Here is an 18,333-nt window from a genome sequence, read left to right as displayed (position 1 = left end):
CCCCCTGCCTTTGCAGATGATGATCCCAGAAACCTGTAACCTGCATCTTCAGGGACCAATGGGCGAAGGAAACTGGGGGCGAAAGAACACTCTCCGTAGTCCCTGGGAATTGTAGTTCCCCAGGGGGCCCGTAGGCGCTCAGTGGCCAGTTAGGAACTACAACACCCACAATGCTGCGCGCAGAGCGCCTAGCCTCTTTTCCGCGACTCTCACTTGGCTTTCCAGTACCGCCTCTTGGAGGCGGCAGCAGAGGCACCATGGCCGACAGCGGCGGCCCTGCCGAGGCGCCCAGCCCACGGGGCTCCCCGGGCCGGGCGCCGCGGATCCCGCGCGTGGTCGGGCAGGGAAGCGGCGCCTGCTGCGGGGAGACCCCCAGGACGCCGGCGCTGGCGCTGCGCTTTGACAAGCCTATCAAGCAGGCCTTCTACAACACGGGGGCCGTGCTGTTCGTGTGCCTGTGCTGCGGCGCCGCCGTGCTCGTCTACTTCATCTTGGAGGCCTTCCTGCGGCCGCTGCTGTGGGCCGTGCTGTGCGGCACCTTCCTGCACCCCTTCAAGAGCTCGCTGACGCGCCNGCGCAGGCGCTGCGCCGCCGCCGCCTGCTGCTGCTGCTGGGCGCCGGCGGCCCGCTCCTCTACGGCCTCTACAGCCTCGGCAGCTACCTGGGCGTGCAGGTGCTGCTGGCGCACGCCGGCGCGCTCATCTGCCGCGGGCTGGACTACTTCAGCAGCCTGTGGGTGAGTGAGCGGCCCCCGGGCACGATCCGTGGGCCCGGCGGGCACGCGGCGCCCCTCCCGGGGGTGCCGTCCGGCAGCTCCTCCTCACCGTGCAGGGGCCGTCAGAAGTCTCCGCCTTCCTTCCAGTGCACCTAAGGAACGTGGCCCACTTCCTTCCAAAGAGAGGACGGGTGTGGTTTGAAACAGCCTCCTCTCCCCGCCCCCATGTTAATAGACCCTTGTGGGTCCCCAGTTTGGGAATCGCAATCGCAGTTCCGCTTTGCTGGTTGACTTGAGCATTGACAGGTAGACTTGAATTTACCCCTGGTCAGAGTGAGGGGGCGGTTCCGACCAACTTTAGATCTCACGGGAGACTTTTCTGGATATCAGCTGTAAGGGACCTTAGAGATCCTAGTCCAGCGTGTCATCCTGCACATGAGAGAGGTGACTGACTCCTACCAGGCTAGGGCTAGTTAGGGACAAAGAAGGGACGGATTGACTCAAGTTTCTCAAATCCTAAGAAGAGCTTTCTTCAAAGGCCGTTGCTGCTTCTGAGTTCAAGTGCACTCAAGTATACTTTGTGTGAGGCACCTGGGCATGCTCCCCGCCACACTTGACTTCTTGGGAACCACTTGTGGAGGGGTTGCTGTACCCGAGTACCTTGCCTCCCGCCTGGACTACTTAAGCAGAGTGGGTGAGGGAGAGGTAGATTTGTTTCTTGGATCACGCTGAGCTCTTCTTAGAAAATTAGGAAACTTTAGAATTGGAAGGGATTTCAAAGATAATCGAGTGGTGCATTTCCTAACTCAGACTAGATTCTGGACCAGTTAATCCCCAGCTATTTAACTGAGGGCTGTTAAAAACAGGTGAATACTTAATGCATGAGAATGCTAATTCGTCAGTAAACGGCACCATTTAAAAATAATTTTATTCTCTTTTGTCAGTGTTCAGTGCACCTTGACATCAAGTTGCAGAATGATTCACCTTACGTGTGAAACAAGGTTTTGACCTGCTAAGGTTCTTGGTAGAGTGATAATTGATTCCAGAACTCCTGTGTTCTCTTGCTCCATCACTACCATCTCTCAGTTTCCATTAAAAGGTGATTAGACATGTTGATGGATGCTAGGGTTTGTAGGGGTTTAAAACAAGTAGGATGCAGGGTTTGTCTTCAAGGTCATGTAATCATGTGAACATGTTCTCATAGAAATGGCAGACACAGCATTACCAACCCATTATGGGCCAGCAAGGAATTGGGGAGCACTTCATCCATAATTTTGGGATGCTGTCTGTGTGTAGAGCTGCTAAGTAATCAGACCACCTTGGCCTCCAAGTGGCCTGGGCTATTTCACTTGTTGGAAGGAGGGATGTGGAATGACCTTTGAACTCCTGAGGCTTGCTGGATTGTCAGGTGGGAGTGATCCTGGAGTTTATCTTTTTACTTCCAGATGCCCGCCACTTTTCAGGAGAGGCTTCTGAAGCACAGAGAATGTGATTGTCCCAAAGCCACATAGCTTGTGAAGAAATCCAGAGTATGCTTCATCTCCTTTACCCTGTTATTTAGATCTTCAGTGCCATTTCTCCTTTGCTTTATTTCACAGTTCAGTTAACTGCCTCATATGAGGCAGAATACTATATGCTGTTAAGAAATATAAATACCAGGGCACCTGGGTGGTTCAGTCAGTTAAGCATCCGACTTCGGCTCGGGTCATGGTCTCACAGTTTGTGAGCTCGAGCCCCACATCAGGCTTTGTGCTGACAGCTCAGAGCCTGGAGCCTGCTTCAGATTCTGTGTCTCCCTCTCTCTTTGCCCCTTCTCTGCTTGCACTGTCTGTCTCTCTCAAAAATAAATAAACATTAAAAAAATAATATATCGTGACTTGATTCCTGTCGTCAAGAAATTCAGCCTTGTCAAAGGCAGACGCAGGTACAGTTTCTGCTGACATTTTGACTGTCGATACTGCAATTTAGTGTAAATTATTGTTGGCAAGACCAAACAGCATATCCACCAAACTATAGGAAGCTGGGGAATAAGAGATCTAATGTATGAATAGTGTAATATCATACTATAGTTAAGAAGTTGAAAACATGGGTAAATTAGCAAGATTAGTGGGAAATGGGGCATTTCTGCCAGTTACTATCAGTGAAAAGAGATGAGGAATTGAGTACCAGTGAAGAAGTGCCTGTGGCTGAATGTATGTAGTATTGAATATCTTTTTACAGAGGAGAAACCCTCATTTTTGTATTTTACTTGAATACCCTTGTATGAGTTGCAGATGAGCGAAAGAGAGGAACCAATGTTAATTTGGCTAGAAGGCGGGAGGAATGTCTACCCAATTAATGATTTTTGTTGTTTATTTTGAGAGAGAGAGCATGCAAGGGAAGGAGTGAGTGCAGGGAGAGGGGCAGATAGAAAAGGAGAGAGAATCCTAAGCAGGCTCTGTGCTGTCAGCCCAGAGCCCGACCCTGGGGCTCTGTCTCATGAGCCATGAGAGCAAGATCTGAGCCAAAATCAAGAGTTGGATGCTTAACCAACTGAGCCACCCAGGCATTCCCAGTTAGTGATTTTGAAAAGGCTTGCAACAGCTCTTTGGCTACAGTGATGGGGACACAGGAGAAGAGGAGTGGAGGAAAACGGAACTATTGTAAAGGAGAGTATGAGTTGACTAGAAGTGCATAGGAGTCGTAGAGGGGCTTAAGTTGAATGAGTAGGTCCCCTAAGTTGATCTGAATTTGAGAGAAACAAGGCTTGCAGTTGTGGTTTCTTGCCACAGCCCTTAGGGGTGGGGGAGAGGTGTACTTGGGAAGCAGAGACAGGGAGTCCTCAGCTCTCTGCCAAAAGGGTTGATTAAGGCCTGACATGAAGGGAAGGAATGATATGTGACTGGGAAAGGGGCCCGTTTTGTAACTTTCTGTCTCAATCAAGAGTTCACAGTCGCTGTGCTTGTATGAGCCCAAGCAGAGCCACCTGGTATGGAGAAAGAGTCCATACTTTCTAGACAACTTATAAATTTGAACTTGCTGCTGAAGAGAGACATAGATGGGAAAGGCAGGGAGAAAAGTTACATTTAAGCAAATCTACATTTTGGGGAGCTGACATTTCATACATTTAAGATCCAACTTTTGAGCAACTATCATGTGCCAGGCACTGGATCAGGTGCTTTCATGGATGTTATTTTCTACTCACAATTGTCCTGTGAAGGATGAGAGAAGGATTTCACTGGTGTAAAGACTGGTTTAGAGATTGATCTGTTCATTCTGTCAGTACATGGTTCATTCAGAACCCCGATCAGCGAAATCCTTTTGTCAGCAAAACTCTGAGTAACCTTCGATAAGAGTTTTTGAAAGTTTCCCCCTACTGTGTTGTGTTTAAATGTTTTAGTTTAACTTTTTAGAATAGAAACTGACTTTAGTTATTTGGGGGAAAATGTAGAAGACTGTCAGGACAGGACTAACCACACACGTTCCCCCAAAGACCCTTGGATTCTAGTCATCCAGAAACCTTGTTTGTATCTGTTCAGCTATTTCCAAGTCCTGTCCGGTTTTCCTCTATAGCGACTTCAGTGCCTGTGTTTTGCTTTGTTGCCAGTTTATCTTTCTAGTTCTGTTCCTCTTCACCTCACTTTTGGGTTTCTTCAGTCTCCTAACACCCTATCCCACTTGCAAGTGAAAGAGCAAGCATGTACAGTATGAATAATTCTTTTAAACAATTTGAAATATATTAGAATTTTGTATGAACTTCAGAAGTGAATCATCTGTTGCACTGCCCTCACCTGTGACATAGTCCTTGGGGCCCTTGGCGTCTTCCCACGTTGTAGAGTTATCAAGATAAAACTGAAAAGCTCATGCCCAGCCCTCTCCACCCCCTTTTCTTTGCTGGGAGTGTTTTGATCTTCCTTGCCCTCTTACTTAGTCCATACATGTTAGAAGACTTGGAGAGCCTTTACAGTTTTTGTATAGTAGTAGTAGATTTGATTTCTTCACGGTCTCTGATCCCACTGTTTCCATTTTACATTATGAGGAAGTATGAGGTAGAAACGATAGTGGCGGAAGGTGAGAAGCCTGTAAACTCGACTTATTTAAAATATTTTTGGTAAGTAATCTCATAGCTTTGTAAGTAATCTCCCCAGTGTGGGGCTCAGACTCATGACCCTGAGATCAAGAGTCGCATGCTCTTCTGACCGAGCCAGCTAGGTGCCCCAAGACTAAATTCTTTTTTTTTTTTTAATGTTTTTTATTTATTTCTGAGAGAGAGAGAGAGAGAGCCAGCGTGAGCAGGGGAGGATCAGAGAGGGAGGGAGACACAGAATGTGAAGCAGGCTCCAGGCTCTGAGCTAGCTGTCAGCACAGAGCCCGACACGGGGCTTGAACCCATGAACTGTGAGATCATGACCTGAGCCGAAGTTGGACGCTTAACCAACTGAGCCACCCAAGTGCCCCCCAAGACTGTAAATTCTAAACTGAGCTCTGTCAACAGTTTGTTTTGTGACCTTGGACAGAGCAGGGCTCTTCTGTGGGCTACTCACCTCCAGCTATGTGAGGGGTGGGGTTGGCGTGGATGATTTCTAAGCTTCCCTGCACAGTTCCCAAGTGTTTGGCGGTACTGCCCGAGAGGCTCTTAGGAAGTGCACATTAGCCAGCCAGCCGGGCCCACTCCATTCCACTCAGAACCCTTGTCTAGGTGTGCTTTTACTTGTTGGGTGTCAGTAAGGAGGAAAGTTTCCAGTGCTTAGCTTCTTTCTCAAAGATGCTGATTGTAAAAGATTCTTGACTCTAAAAAGAGAATAGCTTTCAAATTAGGATAAAGCTGTTTTAAAGGAGTATGAAGTAGCTGAAGCAATCACTGAGATTTGTACGTTTGTGTAATTGGGATTGTACGTCAGAGGCTGAGGCTGGGAAGCTATTCTCTCTGTGAAAGACTTAGGAAACTTTGCAAAAACGTACGACAGAAGCAAGCCCAGTTGTTTTTCCGGTTAATGCCCACACAGCAATAAATAAAACTGTCTAAACGACAAAGTCTGCTTATGTTTTATGCACTTAGTATTCTATTTATCAGAAAAGCGTATGTGGTTAATAAGCCAGATGAAAGGAAAATGTGCTTATTAGTTTGCTTGAAGAGCTAAATGGATGTTGCCAGTTTTTATGGGGCACCTTATATGGCATCGAACATACATTGGTGCTTTAAAGTGAGTATTAAATCTGTATTTTGAAAAAGATAGATGGTTTTAAAGAACACAATTTGAGAAAGTATGCCCTCTTGAGAAAGTATGCCCTCTTATATATAAACTATGGTTCATTGATTGCTTCCATAGCTGGAAGAAAATTCATACTCGAACAGGATTGCTCAGAGGCTAAACATAGAGACAGAAATAACTCTTATAGACTTTTAGGAATCCATACTAGAAATTATGTATGAAATTTAAAAGTACAAAATCCTTATTTTTGGTAAATTTGTTTTAAAGAATATTTAGCAATTTCAAAATTGATTCAAGTAAAACGTTATATAAAAAACAATTTAAGCAGCATAGAAGTCTATATGGTAAAGTGAATCATTTCTTTTCTCTGCCACCATTCTCACTGGGTAAGATGTTACCATTGTTAACTGATAAATAACCTAAATTTATTTGTATGCTTATATGAACATATAAAGTATGGGGTGTTTTTTTAAACAAAAATGGGGTATCATCTATATAAAATTTTGCACCTTGGTTTCTCTTTTATCTTTATATTGTAGACATCTTCTCTTGTTAGCACTTCTAGATATAGCTTTTTCTTTTTAATACTACTATAGTGTAAATTTTTTTTTTCTAGATGCCTTTTGGAAAGTTTTCCTANAGCTGGCAGTCAGCACAGAGCCCGACGCGGGGCTCGAACCCGAACCGCGAGATCATGACCTGAGCGAAAGTCGGACGCTTAACCGACTAAGCCACCCAGGCGCCCCTGATAAACATTTTTTAAACATTGGTAATTTATATAATCCTAACAGTTTAACAAGAAATCCAAAGTGTTCATAAATGGTCATATTTTTTGAGCATTTAATAATATCCTGTGAATCTTTTCTGAGGAGACGCTTCAGAATATTGGGGGGGAAAATCCATAGGCCAAAAGAGGTTTTTTAAGTTAAAAACATTTGTGGGGTGCCTGGGTGGCTCAATCAATCAGTTAAGTGTCTGACTCTTGATTTCAGCTCAGGTCATGATCTCAACGAACGGTTTGTGGGATCGAGCTCTGCACTGTCAGTGTAGAGCCTGTTTGGGATTCTCTCTCTCTCCTTCTCTCTCTGGATCTCTCCTGCTTATACTCTCTCTCTACTCTCTCTCTCAAAATAAATAAATGGACTTAAAAAAAAAATCTTAAAAAAGACAACAACCCAAAAAACCTATGCTGTTTATAAAGATGAAAATACTTTTAGAAAATTCAACAGTTGAAGAAAAGCAGAAAGAAGCAAATTACCTCCTGAAATCCAACTATCTAGAGATACTATTTTTAAATATTTGGACTGAGTATATTTTCACTGTTATAGATTTACACATGTGTGCATTTATACTGTGTCATTGAATGTAGATATTAATCACACCTCTGAACGTCTATAAAATTGTTCCACTTTCTGGAGGTACCATTATAAAATGACATTTACATTGTTTTTTAAATATTTTTTTGCAGCCGCAGTGAACATTTTCAGATCTGTCTGTATGGTATATGGAACTTCTATAAACCAAACTAGGAACTTCTGTAAACCAAGTTCCTAGGAGTAGAATTGGGGAGTGTATTTAATAAGTGGCTATTTCAAACTGAAATAAGGCTGTCAGTGGGTTTCAGGTTTACTAGCTGAAAACATGTGCTCTCTTTAGACCATGAGTTTCCTTCTGAAATATGCAGTCTCTTTTGTCTCCCTGTAGGTGATACTGATTCCTTATGAGTACAGGTAAGAAACAGAAACTTACTAGAAATCAGTTTAAAAACCATCCTCGGCTTAAACTCAGGGTAATATCTGCTATCATCCTTGGGGTCAGCTTCTCACTGAGAGCAGCTCTTGTGCTTTGCCATTATGGTCAGCTTTTGCTCAAACAAAATACTCCATTTGTAGGCAGCTGTAGTTTGTTGGAAAATTTTCTCCTTATATTGAGCTGAAATGGGTTGTTTCCTAATTCCCACCTATTGTTTTCTGCTCGCAGGACCACAGGGGATTAAGGCGAGTGCCTCTCCCAGATGGCATTTTCTCAGCTATTTGAAGACAGCTATCAAATCTTCGTATTTTCTTTTTTTAATCCTAAATGGAGCAGTCCCCCCCCTCCCCACCAGCTATAATTTGTATCTCTTATGTGGTGGTTTCTGTTTCCTTTCCCAGTCTGAATTTTTATGGCTGTGGTTTTGATAGTGCAGAAGTCCTTGAAGCAATCATTTTTCTTGATAGGAGCATTATGAATAGGCACTCACACCATTTATACTCCTGACTCACACTGAACTGGAAAGTAGCTTAGCCATCCTCTTCCCATTAGTACTTAGGTGAGTTTTGAATCTAAGAGCAGATTTTTGTATCTTTCTATAACATTCAATCTTCTTTGAATTAGCCATTGTTCTAACTTCAGAATATCTTGTTGAATCATTATGATCATCTCAGTTTTTATTGACTGTTCCCAATCTTGTGTAATCTGTGAATTCAATTAATATGCTTTTAGTCTCTTGCCTGACTTAATGTTTCATGGGGTGGGGCTAATTACCACTGTGTGGCATACGCATTGAAGACTGTTTGCTGAGGATCATTTTTTATTTTAACAATTTGCTATGTAAGTGTACTGTTATTATACTCCACTTTTGTTCTGAGCTCTACAGCCCTACTTCAAATTCTCTGAATTTCTAGGTTAAATTGGTGTGGTTCTGCAAGCTTGAACTGTTTTGAAGCGGCTGTGGTCTCACTTCCCATTATGCTTATGTATCTGGAGCTTAAGATCTCTTGAATATTTCATCTAATAGAGTTGCTTGAAGAAAAATATTTTAATATCCTTTTCACTATAAAAGAATTTGTGCTCATTAAAGGCTCTTTGGGAAATACAGAAAAAAGTAAAAGGAAAACCAGAATCTTATCATCCAAATACAACTACTAACTTCTTGGTACATTTACTCTTTCTCCCACCATGCAGTAGCTATAATCATGTCATATGTTTTTTATATTTTGCTTTTTCTTTAAGAATATCTTGAGTGTTTTTAACTCTTTGGTTTTTGTTAAACTATTTTAATGGTTGCATAACATTTTATTGAGTGAATCCTCTGTAGTTACTCACTTTCCACTTGAACTTTCAGTTCATCCACTTTTCACTATCCTAAATTTACTCTGATAAGCTTCTTTATATTATAGAGACTTTTTCAGAATTTATTATTTTTTAGTAACGTTCTAAAGCTGAAGTCTAAGGTCAGAAGCTATAAGCATTTTTAAGACCAGAAGACTATTATTTTTTTGGTTTTATTTATTTATAGAGTAGAGGGGAGGGGTGGAGACAGAGAATCCCAACCAGGCTCTGCACTGTCTGTACAGAGCCTGACACCAGGCTCGATCCCGTGAATCATGACATAATGACCTGAGGTGAGTTCAAGAGTGGGATGCTTGACCAACTGAGCCATCCAGGCACCCCCAGAAGATGATTTTTATTGGTTGATACAACCCAAATAAAGTAGGAGATAGTTTTTTACCCCCTTCGGTCTTTTGTAGTAATCATATCAGTTTTTTTCTTCGTTCTCTGAATTGTAATTTAAAGTTCTTTTTTTTGTTTTAATTTGTCTTTTTACCCCTCTCCCACCCCCACCAGGTTCAGGTTATATTTTAATAGGTTCTTGGTGCTCACTTTGTTCTGGGTTATGTGTTTCTTCCAGCTTTTGTGTAAATGTTACTGGAGAGTTTCTGTGTAGGCTGTGCTAGTGTTTCCAAGCTCTAGAGCCATTTAATTTCGGTGTGGGGAAAACGAGGGGACCCTGGCGGTTCCTCTGTTCTTAACTCTTGCTGTCTCTTCCTCTTGTAATATTTTTCTTGAGCTACACTTCTCCAGCTGTGCACATAACTCTGGACTAGGTGTAGCCATCTGTTACCTAGATTACTTCAGGGGTCACAGTTCAGCTGGCTGCCTTCTTGCTAGCTTTAAAAAAAAAATCTTTTCACAGTTAACGAACATTTTATAGGCCATGATGGAATCTTTTAACATAATTGTTTTGGGAAAGCTTTCTTTTTTGTTGCTGTTCTTTTCTAAATCTTCATCTATAGAGCAAATTTGAAGAATTCCATGAGTTAAGCTCTCGATTTAAGTCCATGGCTTAAAATTTAATATTTTATCTTAAGCATCTTTACACATACAATAGTTTCAAACTTCAGTGTACCTTAAAACTTTGTGTTTTTGCTTAAGATTTTTTTCTTTTTAAGATTTTCTTTTTNGGTGTGGGACTCGAACTCATGAACCGTGAGATCATGACCTGAGCTGGAGTTGGATGCTTAACCGACGAAGCCACCCAGTGCCCCTAAGATTTTATTTTTAAGTAATCTCTACACCCACTGTGGGGCGCAGACTTGGAACCCTGAGATATAGAGTCACATGCTCCACCAACTGAGTTAGACAAGTGCCCCAAGACTATTGAAGTAATATAGCTATATGTGCAGGATTTCACATGCTTATTTATTTCAAAATTTGATATGTCTAAAAAGAAGAGGAAAACCTATACACATGTCATTTAGCACCACCACCTTCATCTTTTCTGTATCCACAGCTCTCATACTGTATAGATGTTTGCAGATTTTATATGAATGTATGTTTATTTTCATGTGTATATATTTACAACTGTGTCTATTTCATCTATTTAAGATCTGGACGCTGGTAGTTGGCTATGTGTTGGCTGTCTCTTTCAAGTGGAATGCAAGCACTGAACGCTACTTGAGAGCAGTTTCAATTCCTGTCTGGATTATATTGCTTTTTCATTTAGGTGGGTCCCTTTTTCTAAGAAAGTCTAGCTTAAGATCAGCAGAGGCTGATCATGATTTGAAGTGAATTTTTAATAGTGTTGTATGTTGCATTTAACTTTCTTTAATCTTTGGAAAATGTTCTGCTTTAATCTTTCTTTAATCTTTAATAAAAATTTCATGCTTTAATGTATCTATCTTTTGATTCTATTGAATGTTCATTTTCAAGAGGTCCTTTAATAATAAATGTATCTTAAAAAGTAAAGCACACTTTTAGAGTATCATGGCCATTTCTGAGGGTCATACTTCAGGAGGATATAGATAATCAGTTAAGTATGTCAGAAACAGTTACAGGAACCAGAGGTAGTTACTCCGGATAAGAGAAGGAGACTGGGCTACAGGAGTAGGGAGAAAGCAGAGGGAAGGAGAAAATAAAATATGGAAGCATGTTTGAAGGACCATCCTGTGAAAGAGTGGTTTAAACAGATCTCTGTACCCATGAGGGAGAGATGTCAGAGCAAGATCCCCTAATGTCCGATGTGACTCATTTTGAACTCAGGGAAGGCTAAGGAAGAGGCAGCAGTCCAGAAGGCTCTAATTTACTCAGGGAAACGGAAATGCCTATGGGTAGGTACCTGGTCCTTAGCCACTTGTTAGCATTTTTGCCTTTTAAATAGAGGATACATTGAAGCTTTTTGCAGTGCTGTTCTGGGCCATTTCACCTTCTCTTGAGAGATGGAGTTCACACCCAGTGATATTTTCAGGAAACGAAGTCAGGCTCCACGACTTCAGGTTCTATAACTGATGCAGGTCATTTTGAGGTTAAAGAAAGGTTTGAGTTCAGGATGGTCTTAAACCCTGGGTGTGCATTAGAATGGACTTGAATCCTCAGGTGATACGAGCCCATTAAGGGTAGGTTGGCACATACTGCATTTTAGACCAGGGGCCTCAGCAGAGCTGGATTTAGCTGAGAGAAGTCCTGAATGGAGGCTTAATCTGTCTTAGGCCCTTTAAAAAAAATTTCCCTGTGAAACAATTTTGTTAATGGCCTCTATGCCAAGTTGTTCTGTCAGTCTACTAACTCTTTTAAAGACAAGTGCTAAAGTGCTAAAAATGTGCTAACTCTTAATAATTTTCAGCATCCCTGGCTGGCTCATGGAGAATTCCAGTATTCCTGGTTATTGTTTTCCTGATGTCTGTGGGCACCCTCTATGAAAAACAGAATGGGAAAGAGTCTTCTGGTAAGAAATGGGGCATTCTATTAATATTACTCTTAAGTATTTGGAAAGTAGCTTTATTTTTAAAATATGCAATGATGAAACTGCTTTAAATCTGTTTAAAATCTGTGTATTTTCTGAATAGAAAATAAACATATTTGTAATATTTTAGGTTTTTGTTTTTAAAGTAGACTTCACACACAGCATGGAGCTCAACATGGGGCTTGAACTCTCAGATCAAGACCTGAGCTGAGATCAAGAGTCACACACTTAACTGACAGAGCCACCCAGGCACCCCTAAAATATTTTAGGTTTAAAGACCATGCCCTACTTCTCTTCCCCTCCTTTTTTTTTTTTCATTTTAAAAAGTATAATTCATATAACATAAAATTAACCATTAACTTTTTTAAGGTGGCATTTAGTACATTTACATTGTTATGTAACCGTTTCTTCCGTCTAGTTTCAAGATCTTTTCATCACCCTAAGAGGAAACCCTATGCTCATTAAGGAGCAAACTATAAAGTTAGGTTATTTATTTGAAATCCTTTTTCTTTAAATTTTTTTTTCTTAAGTTCATTTATTTTGAGAGAGAGATCACAAGTGGGGGAGAGTCAGAGAGAAAGAGAGACAGAATCCCAAGCAGGCTGTGCACCATCAACGCAGAGCCCAATGTGGGGCCTGAAACTCATGAACCTCGAGATCATGACCTGAACTGAGATCAAGAGTTGGACGCTTAACCGACTGTGTCACCCAGTCGCCGCCCCGAGATCTTTTTTCATATTGTAGGCATTTATCACTCTAAACTGTCTCTTAGAATTTCTTTTCCATCCCATAAATTTCATCTGATGTGTTTGTTTTCTTTGGGTCAAGATACTCTTTGACTCCCTATTTGATTTCTTCTATGACACAGTGATTAATGAGAATTGTACTATTTAATTTCTACATATTTGTGAGTTTTCCAGTTTTTCTGTTGTTTGTGTTTTCATGGGTGTCCTCTCTAAAAGAAACCATTGCCAAATCCAAGGTCATGAGTGTCTACCCCTGTTGATCTTGTATCCTGCGACTTTGTTGAATTTATTCAGAGCCTTAATACATTTTTGTGGTTTCTTTAGGATACTGCATATGTCAGATATATCATCTGTGAATAAAGATACTTTTATTTCTTTCTAATTTAGATGCCTTTTTTTTTTTTTCTTTTTATGCTTGGCTGCTCTGGCTGGAGCTTCCAGTACAATGTTGAATTCACCATTTCTTTCAAACATTATTTTTGAGATACCATGGTTGCAAGTGATTTGTATCTGAAAACAGTTTCTTGAAGATACAGGTTTCTAAGGGTTGTAAGACGGGGCATAGGGTGGCTGGATATTAACAGTTCTCAGACTATCAGACTGGACTTCTCTATATCCACCCATGTGGAAACAGCCATGCCTGGAGAGGTAAATCTGAGCAGCACACAGTTTGTACAGCAACCAACATTTGTTCCTTCTTCCTGGTGGTTATACATCAAGAAAAAGCAAATTAATAATTGCAGTGTATTTTTAAAAGAAAATAATCCTCTTAGGTATCATTTTGTATAGTTAAATTGGAGAATATACTACAGAGAAACAAAGAGAAGAAAATAAAAATTATTCAAAATCTCATTGTCCACCTAAATGTTAACTAATGCCTAAGACTTCTATGCCTTCAGACTTTAAAACACAAGAAAATTGGATCATAGTGAACATTCTCTTTTGTAATTTACATTTTTAATCTTCTGTCATGAGCACCTTTCTACGTCAAATATACTTCTAAAACATTATTTTTAGTGTCTTCATTTTATGCTAATCACAGGGCTATTTGTGGCATCCTTTTGTGTTTTTGCAGCTACCTCATAGTTTTGTGTGTGTGTGGTTTTTTCTTTTTTTTTAGTTTTTTTTTTTTTAAGAGAGATAGTACAGGCAGGGGAGACGCAGGGAGGGAGGGAGGGAAGGGGGATCCCAAGCAGGCTCCATGCTCCGTGTGCAGAGCCTGACCTGTGGCTCAATCCCACAACCCTGGGATCATGACCTGAGCCAAAATCAATAGTCAGCTGCTCAGCCAACTGAGCCACCTAGGTCCCGTGTGTGTGTGTGTGTGTGTATGTGTGTGTGTGTGTGTGTGTGTGTGTGTGTGTGTGTTTAATTAAATTGCTCTTTGTATATTATTTTTGTTTGGAAACCATCTCTCCCTGACAGCGGAAAATAGGAGAGATTTTATTTTGCTCTCTTTCCAGGTTTTCTTTGTTCCACCAATCTTCCTGATCACAATCTGTTAGTCTCTGTGGTTATATATCAGACCAGTAGAAGTAAATTTCCTGTTTTGACAACTACTGTAGAAAGCTTGGTGGTCACCACTTGTTCCTCTGGGTACCTTTATTCCCCGCCCCCCCCCCTTGCTTTCTGCTAAGAGCAATGATTCATAGAGCTTGACTTATTCCTCACCCCTTACCGCTTACCCCAGGATGGTTTCCTTTTTTTGTTTTTCTGGAAATCAGTCAATTCTTGTCTTCCCTTTTCTTGTCTTATTTACTTACTTGACGTGTATTTGACATATAGCATTATATCAGTTTCAGGTGTACAACGTAATGATTCAAAGTTTGAATAGTATATTGCGAAGTGATTATAATAAGTGTAGTTAACATACGTCACCTTATGTAGTTACCAAAAAACTTTTTTTCTTGTGATGAGAACTTTTAAGATCTACTCTTAGCAACTCTCAAATACGCAATACAGCATTATTAGCTTTAGACACCATGCTGTACATTACATCTCTGTGACTTATAACAAAGTTTGTACCTTTTGACTCCCTTCACCCATTCTTCCAATTTCCTACCCCCAGCTCTGGGAACCGAGCTTGGTGTGTGTGTGTGTGTGTGTGTGTGTGTGTGTGTGTGTAACATTTACACATACAAGTGAGATCATCTGGTATTTGTCTTTCTTTGTCTGACTTATTTAGCATAATGCCCTTCAAGTCCATCCATACTATGGCAAACGGCCAGATTTCTTTCTTTCTTTCTCTCTCTCTCTTTTTTTTTTTTTTTTTTGCTGAGTAATATTCCATTCTGTACATATACCACATTTTCTTTATCCATTCATCCACTGATGGACACTTAGGTTGTTTCCATATCTTGAGGATTTTAATGCTGTAATGAACATGGGGGCATATAGATCTTTTCCACTTAGTGTTTCGGTTTTCTTTGGATAAATGCACTCCAGTGGAATTGCTAGATCTTATGGTAGTTCTATTTTTCAGTTCTTAAGGACAGTTTTTTCCTTTTGACTGCTTTTGTACAGGGCCAAGTAAGTGCTTTGTTTTAAGTTATGAATAATCTAAGTTAAAGCATGGGGTTTCAGATAGGTTTTCTCTTAGATGTAAATTCTCATCAGCTGGTTAAGGCAGCTCAGGGAGTTGTGCAGACAGCGTTATAAGATCAGGTTTTGAGCTGTGGGAGAAAGAAGGCCATATTTGATTATTATCATTGTTATCTTTCGTGTTTTATTATTATCAGCCATAAACCCAGCATGGTGATGTGCTGGCATGCCAGGCAGATTTCTGGTATTTCTATTCTAGACTATTACAAGGAAGGAAATCACAGGGACATAGAATATATGTTGAGAGCAGATTCAGAAATGTTGGGTTTTCTTGTTTTGTTTACTTTCATTCTAGTCTATGTCAGAATAGATGATTTTTTCTTTTTTAATTTTTTAAAGTTTATTTATTTATTTTGAGAGAGAGATAGCATGCAAGCAGGGGAGGGGCAGACAGAATCCCAAGCAGGCTCCATGCTATCAGTACAGAGCCTGACATGGGGCTTGAACTCTGGAAATTGTAAGATCATGACCTGAGCTAAAACCAAAAGTTGGATGGATGCTTGACCAACTGAGCCACCCAGACACCCCCAGAATAGATTATTCTTGATCTAGAATTCTTTTTATAGACTGCTAGTCTAAATAGTCTTCATCATAAAACACATTTTTTAAACATTTTTTTTTTCTAAATTTGTGAGTATTTTTTTTCCTCTTGCCCCTAGAACCTTGTTTCTTTTAGGCATCAGAACTCAAACCATCTAATCCAAACTGAGACAGCCTTCCCCTTTGATTACAGTCAGTTCCCTCCTGTAGATGTCAGTGTGCTATAGTTAGGTACAGGAATGCTTCGGTGCACCGCCAGGGCGGTATGTGCGTTTATTCCTCCCTGATCATTTCCACTGTCCCATTGTATGACTTGTCCTTGTCTCCTCGGCATCTGTGCAGGCATCTTTCTCTGTGTCTTCCAAGCTTTGAGTCTCGCTGTTGTAGAAGCTTTTATGATCTGTGGTTCACTGGATTCACAGAATTAATCGTTTGGATTTGCTCAGCTTTCAAAGCATGAAGTTGGTTTAGTTCCTAGATCCGGTAAAGTCTTCCTGTGGATCATTGTGGAGTTTCAGCTGTTCCTTCTGAGCCCAGGGGTCTTACTCAGTGATTTTCTTGTAGACCTTGGGAGCTCTTACTTGGTATTTTCTGGAGCTCCAAGATAATGTATGGAAAAAATGTAAAGGCCTACTGTGTTTTAAAATGTATTGTTTTTTTACATCCACAAACATCCCTCCTCTCCCCATCACCCCTCCAAAAAAACAACCCTTGTGAAGTAGATATGTCCATTTTGCTGATGAAGACATCTAATTCCAGAGGTTAAGTGATTTGCCACAGTCACACAGGTGACTGGTGGAACTAAGATTTAAAGCTTAGAGTCAAGGACTCCGATGCTTTTTCCCTTCACCAGGCTCTTTGAACAAGCGTCAGTCATCTGGAAAAGGTGTAGTGGCTGCTAATCCCTCTTGTACTCAGTTGTAGTTTTATGGTCCTCAGTCTTTTTTTTATGTTTTATTTATTTTCGAGAGTGAGCATGAGTGGTGAGGGTGGGGGGGGGCAGAGGATCTGAAGTGGGCTCTGTGCTGACAGCAGCAAGCCCACTGTGACACTTGAACCCACAAACCGTGGGAACCATGACCTGACCCTAAGTTGGATGCTCAACTGGCTGAGCTACTCAGGTGCCCTGTGAGCTCCTCTGTCTTACACCTGGACCGAGCCCTGTTGGGCCACCTACCACAAGTGCAGCAACTGGCTGTTCTGCCTCCTGGATCCGAGATGTCTCACTTGGTAGAAACCCAGAATCCAGCTGCATCGTGTGTGCCCTTGGCCTTGCATTATTGTTAATAATAACGTGGGTGAGGCTCTGCTGAGCTCTTTAAACATGCTCTTATTTAATTTTAGTTTTCTTCTTTTTTTACAGGTTTTATTTATTTTGAGCAAGCGAGAGAGAGGAGAGAGAAAGAGAGCGAGCGAGCGAGCAAAGAGGGGAGGGGCACAGAGAGAGGAAAAGAGAGAATCCCAAGCAGGATCGGCACTGTTAGCATGGAGTCTGACATGGGGCTCGAACCCACGAACCATGTGATCATGACCTGAGCTGAAATCGAGAGTTGGACGTTTAACCAACTGAGCTGTCCAGGCACCCCCCCCCCCTTATTTAATTTCCTCAGTAATCAGTGGGATTGGTACTTCTACATATTTTACAGATGAAGAAACATAGACTCAGCCATTTACTCAGAGTAAATGTACACTGAGAAGTGCAAAAGCTAGGCAAACAAGCATCAGATGTATCTTTAATACGCTGGACACGCAGTTTGAGAAGCATGGGCAAGTACGGCTGAGTCTGTTCCTCCCAACACTGGTGATTATGTATAAAAAACAGAAATACCTTGGCAGGGAAGTCTTAGTAGTTACCTTCATCATTTTGGGATAATGTGCAATGTGAGTGAACAAGTTTGGTTCAGTTGAGGCTAAGTTGGAAAAAGAAAAGTAAACTTCTTTTTTGTAATTTTTTAAAATGTTTTATTTATTTCTGAGAGAGAGAGAGAGAGAGACAGTTTGAGCAGGGAGGGTCAGAGAAAGAGGGAGATACAGAATCTGAAGCAGGCTCTAGGCTCTGAGCTAGCTGTCAGCACAGAGCCCGATGCGGGGATTGAACCCACAAACTGTGAGATCATGACCTGAGCCGAAGCCAGATGCTTAACTGATTGAGCCACCCAAGCGCCCCAAGAAAAGTAAACTTACTGCCCATCTGCTACTGCCCTGCCTGACACAATCAGTCAAATAGGCCTAGAGAAACTCCAACTGGTCCACATCCAAGCCCTTGCTACTGACCGGTAGCCTAATGAAGTAATGCTAGAAGCCACTGAGAGGGAGGTGTATTTTCCACATTAGTGATGGAAACAGAAGCCTTCTTCAAAGGGAACTTTACATGCTGGGGAGATTTTGCTTGGTATGTAGAGCCTCCTTCCAGCAAGCATCACCAGGTGTATTTCTGGCAACTGCCACTGTCCCTATGAAAGAGAACTAAGTAAATCAAGTATCTGTTTATTCAGAGCATTTTCAAAATAAGTTATCCTCTGGTTATTGAAAATG

General features: G+C 41.4%; 1 protein-coding gene across 1 annotated transcript in view; it reads left to right on the top strand.

Annotated features, from left to right (window-relative positions):
* The first annotated feature begins 246 nt into the window (after positions 1-246).
* TMEM245 (transmembrane protein 245) overlaps positions 247-18,333 on the top strand; it is a 94,118-nt gene continuing 76,031 nt past the window's right edge. Inside the window, 4 exon segments of the mRNA XM_077769841.1 lie at positions 247-570; positions 573-736; positions 10,558-10,675; positions 11,792-11,893. Of these exon segments, the coding sequence (XP_077625967.1) occupies positions 258-570; positions 573-736; positions 10,558-10,675; positions 11,792-11,893 (697 nt within the window). The 5' untranslated portion in view covers positions 247-257.

Source organism: Crocuta crocuta, unplaced genomic scaffold (genome assembly GCF_008692635.1).
Source record: "Crocuta crocuta isolate KB4526 unplaced genomic scaffold, BGI_CrCroc_1.0 scaffold95, whole genome shotgun sequence".
Classification (NCBI taxonomy): Eukaryota; Metazoa; Chordata; class Mammalia; order Carnivora; family Hyaenidae; genus Crocuta; species Crocuta crocuta.
The sequence above is the reverse complement of the archived record's forward strand: the minus strand, read 5'-3'. Positions and strand labels throughout refer to the sequence as shown.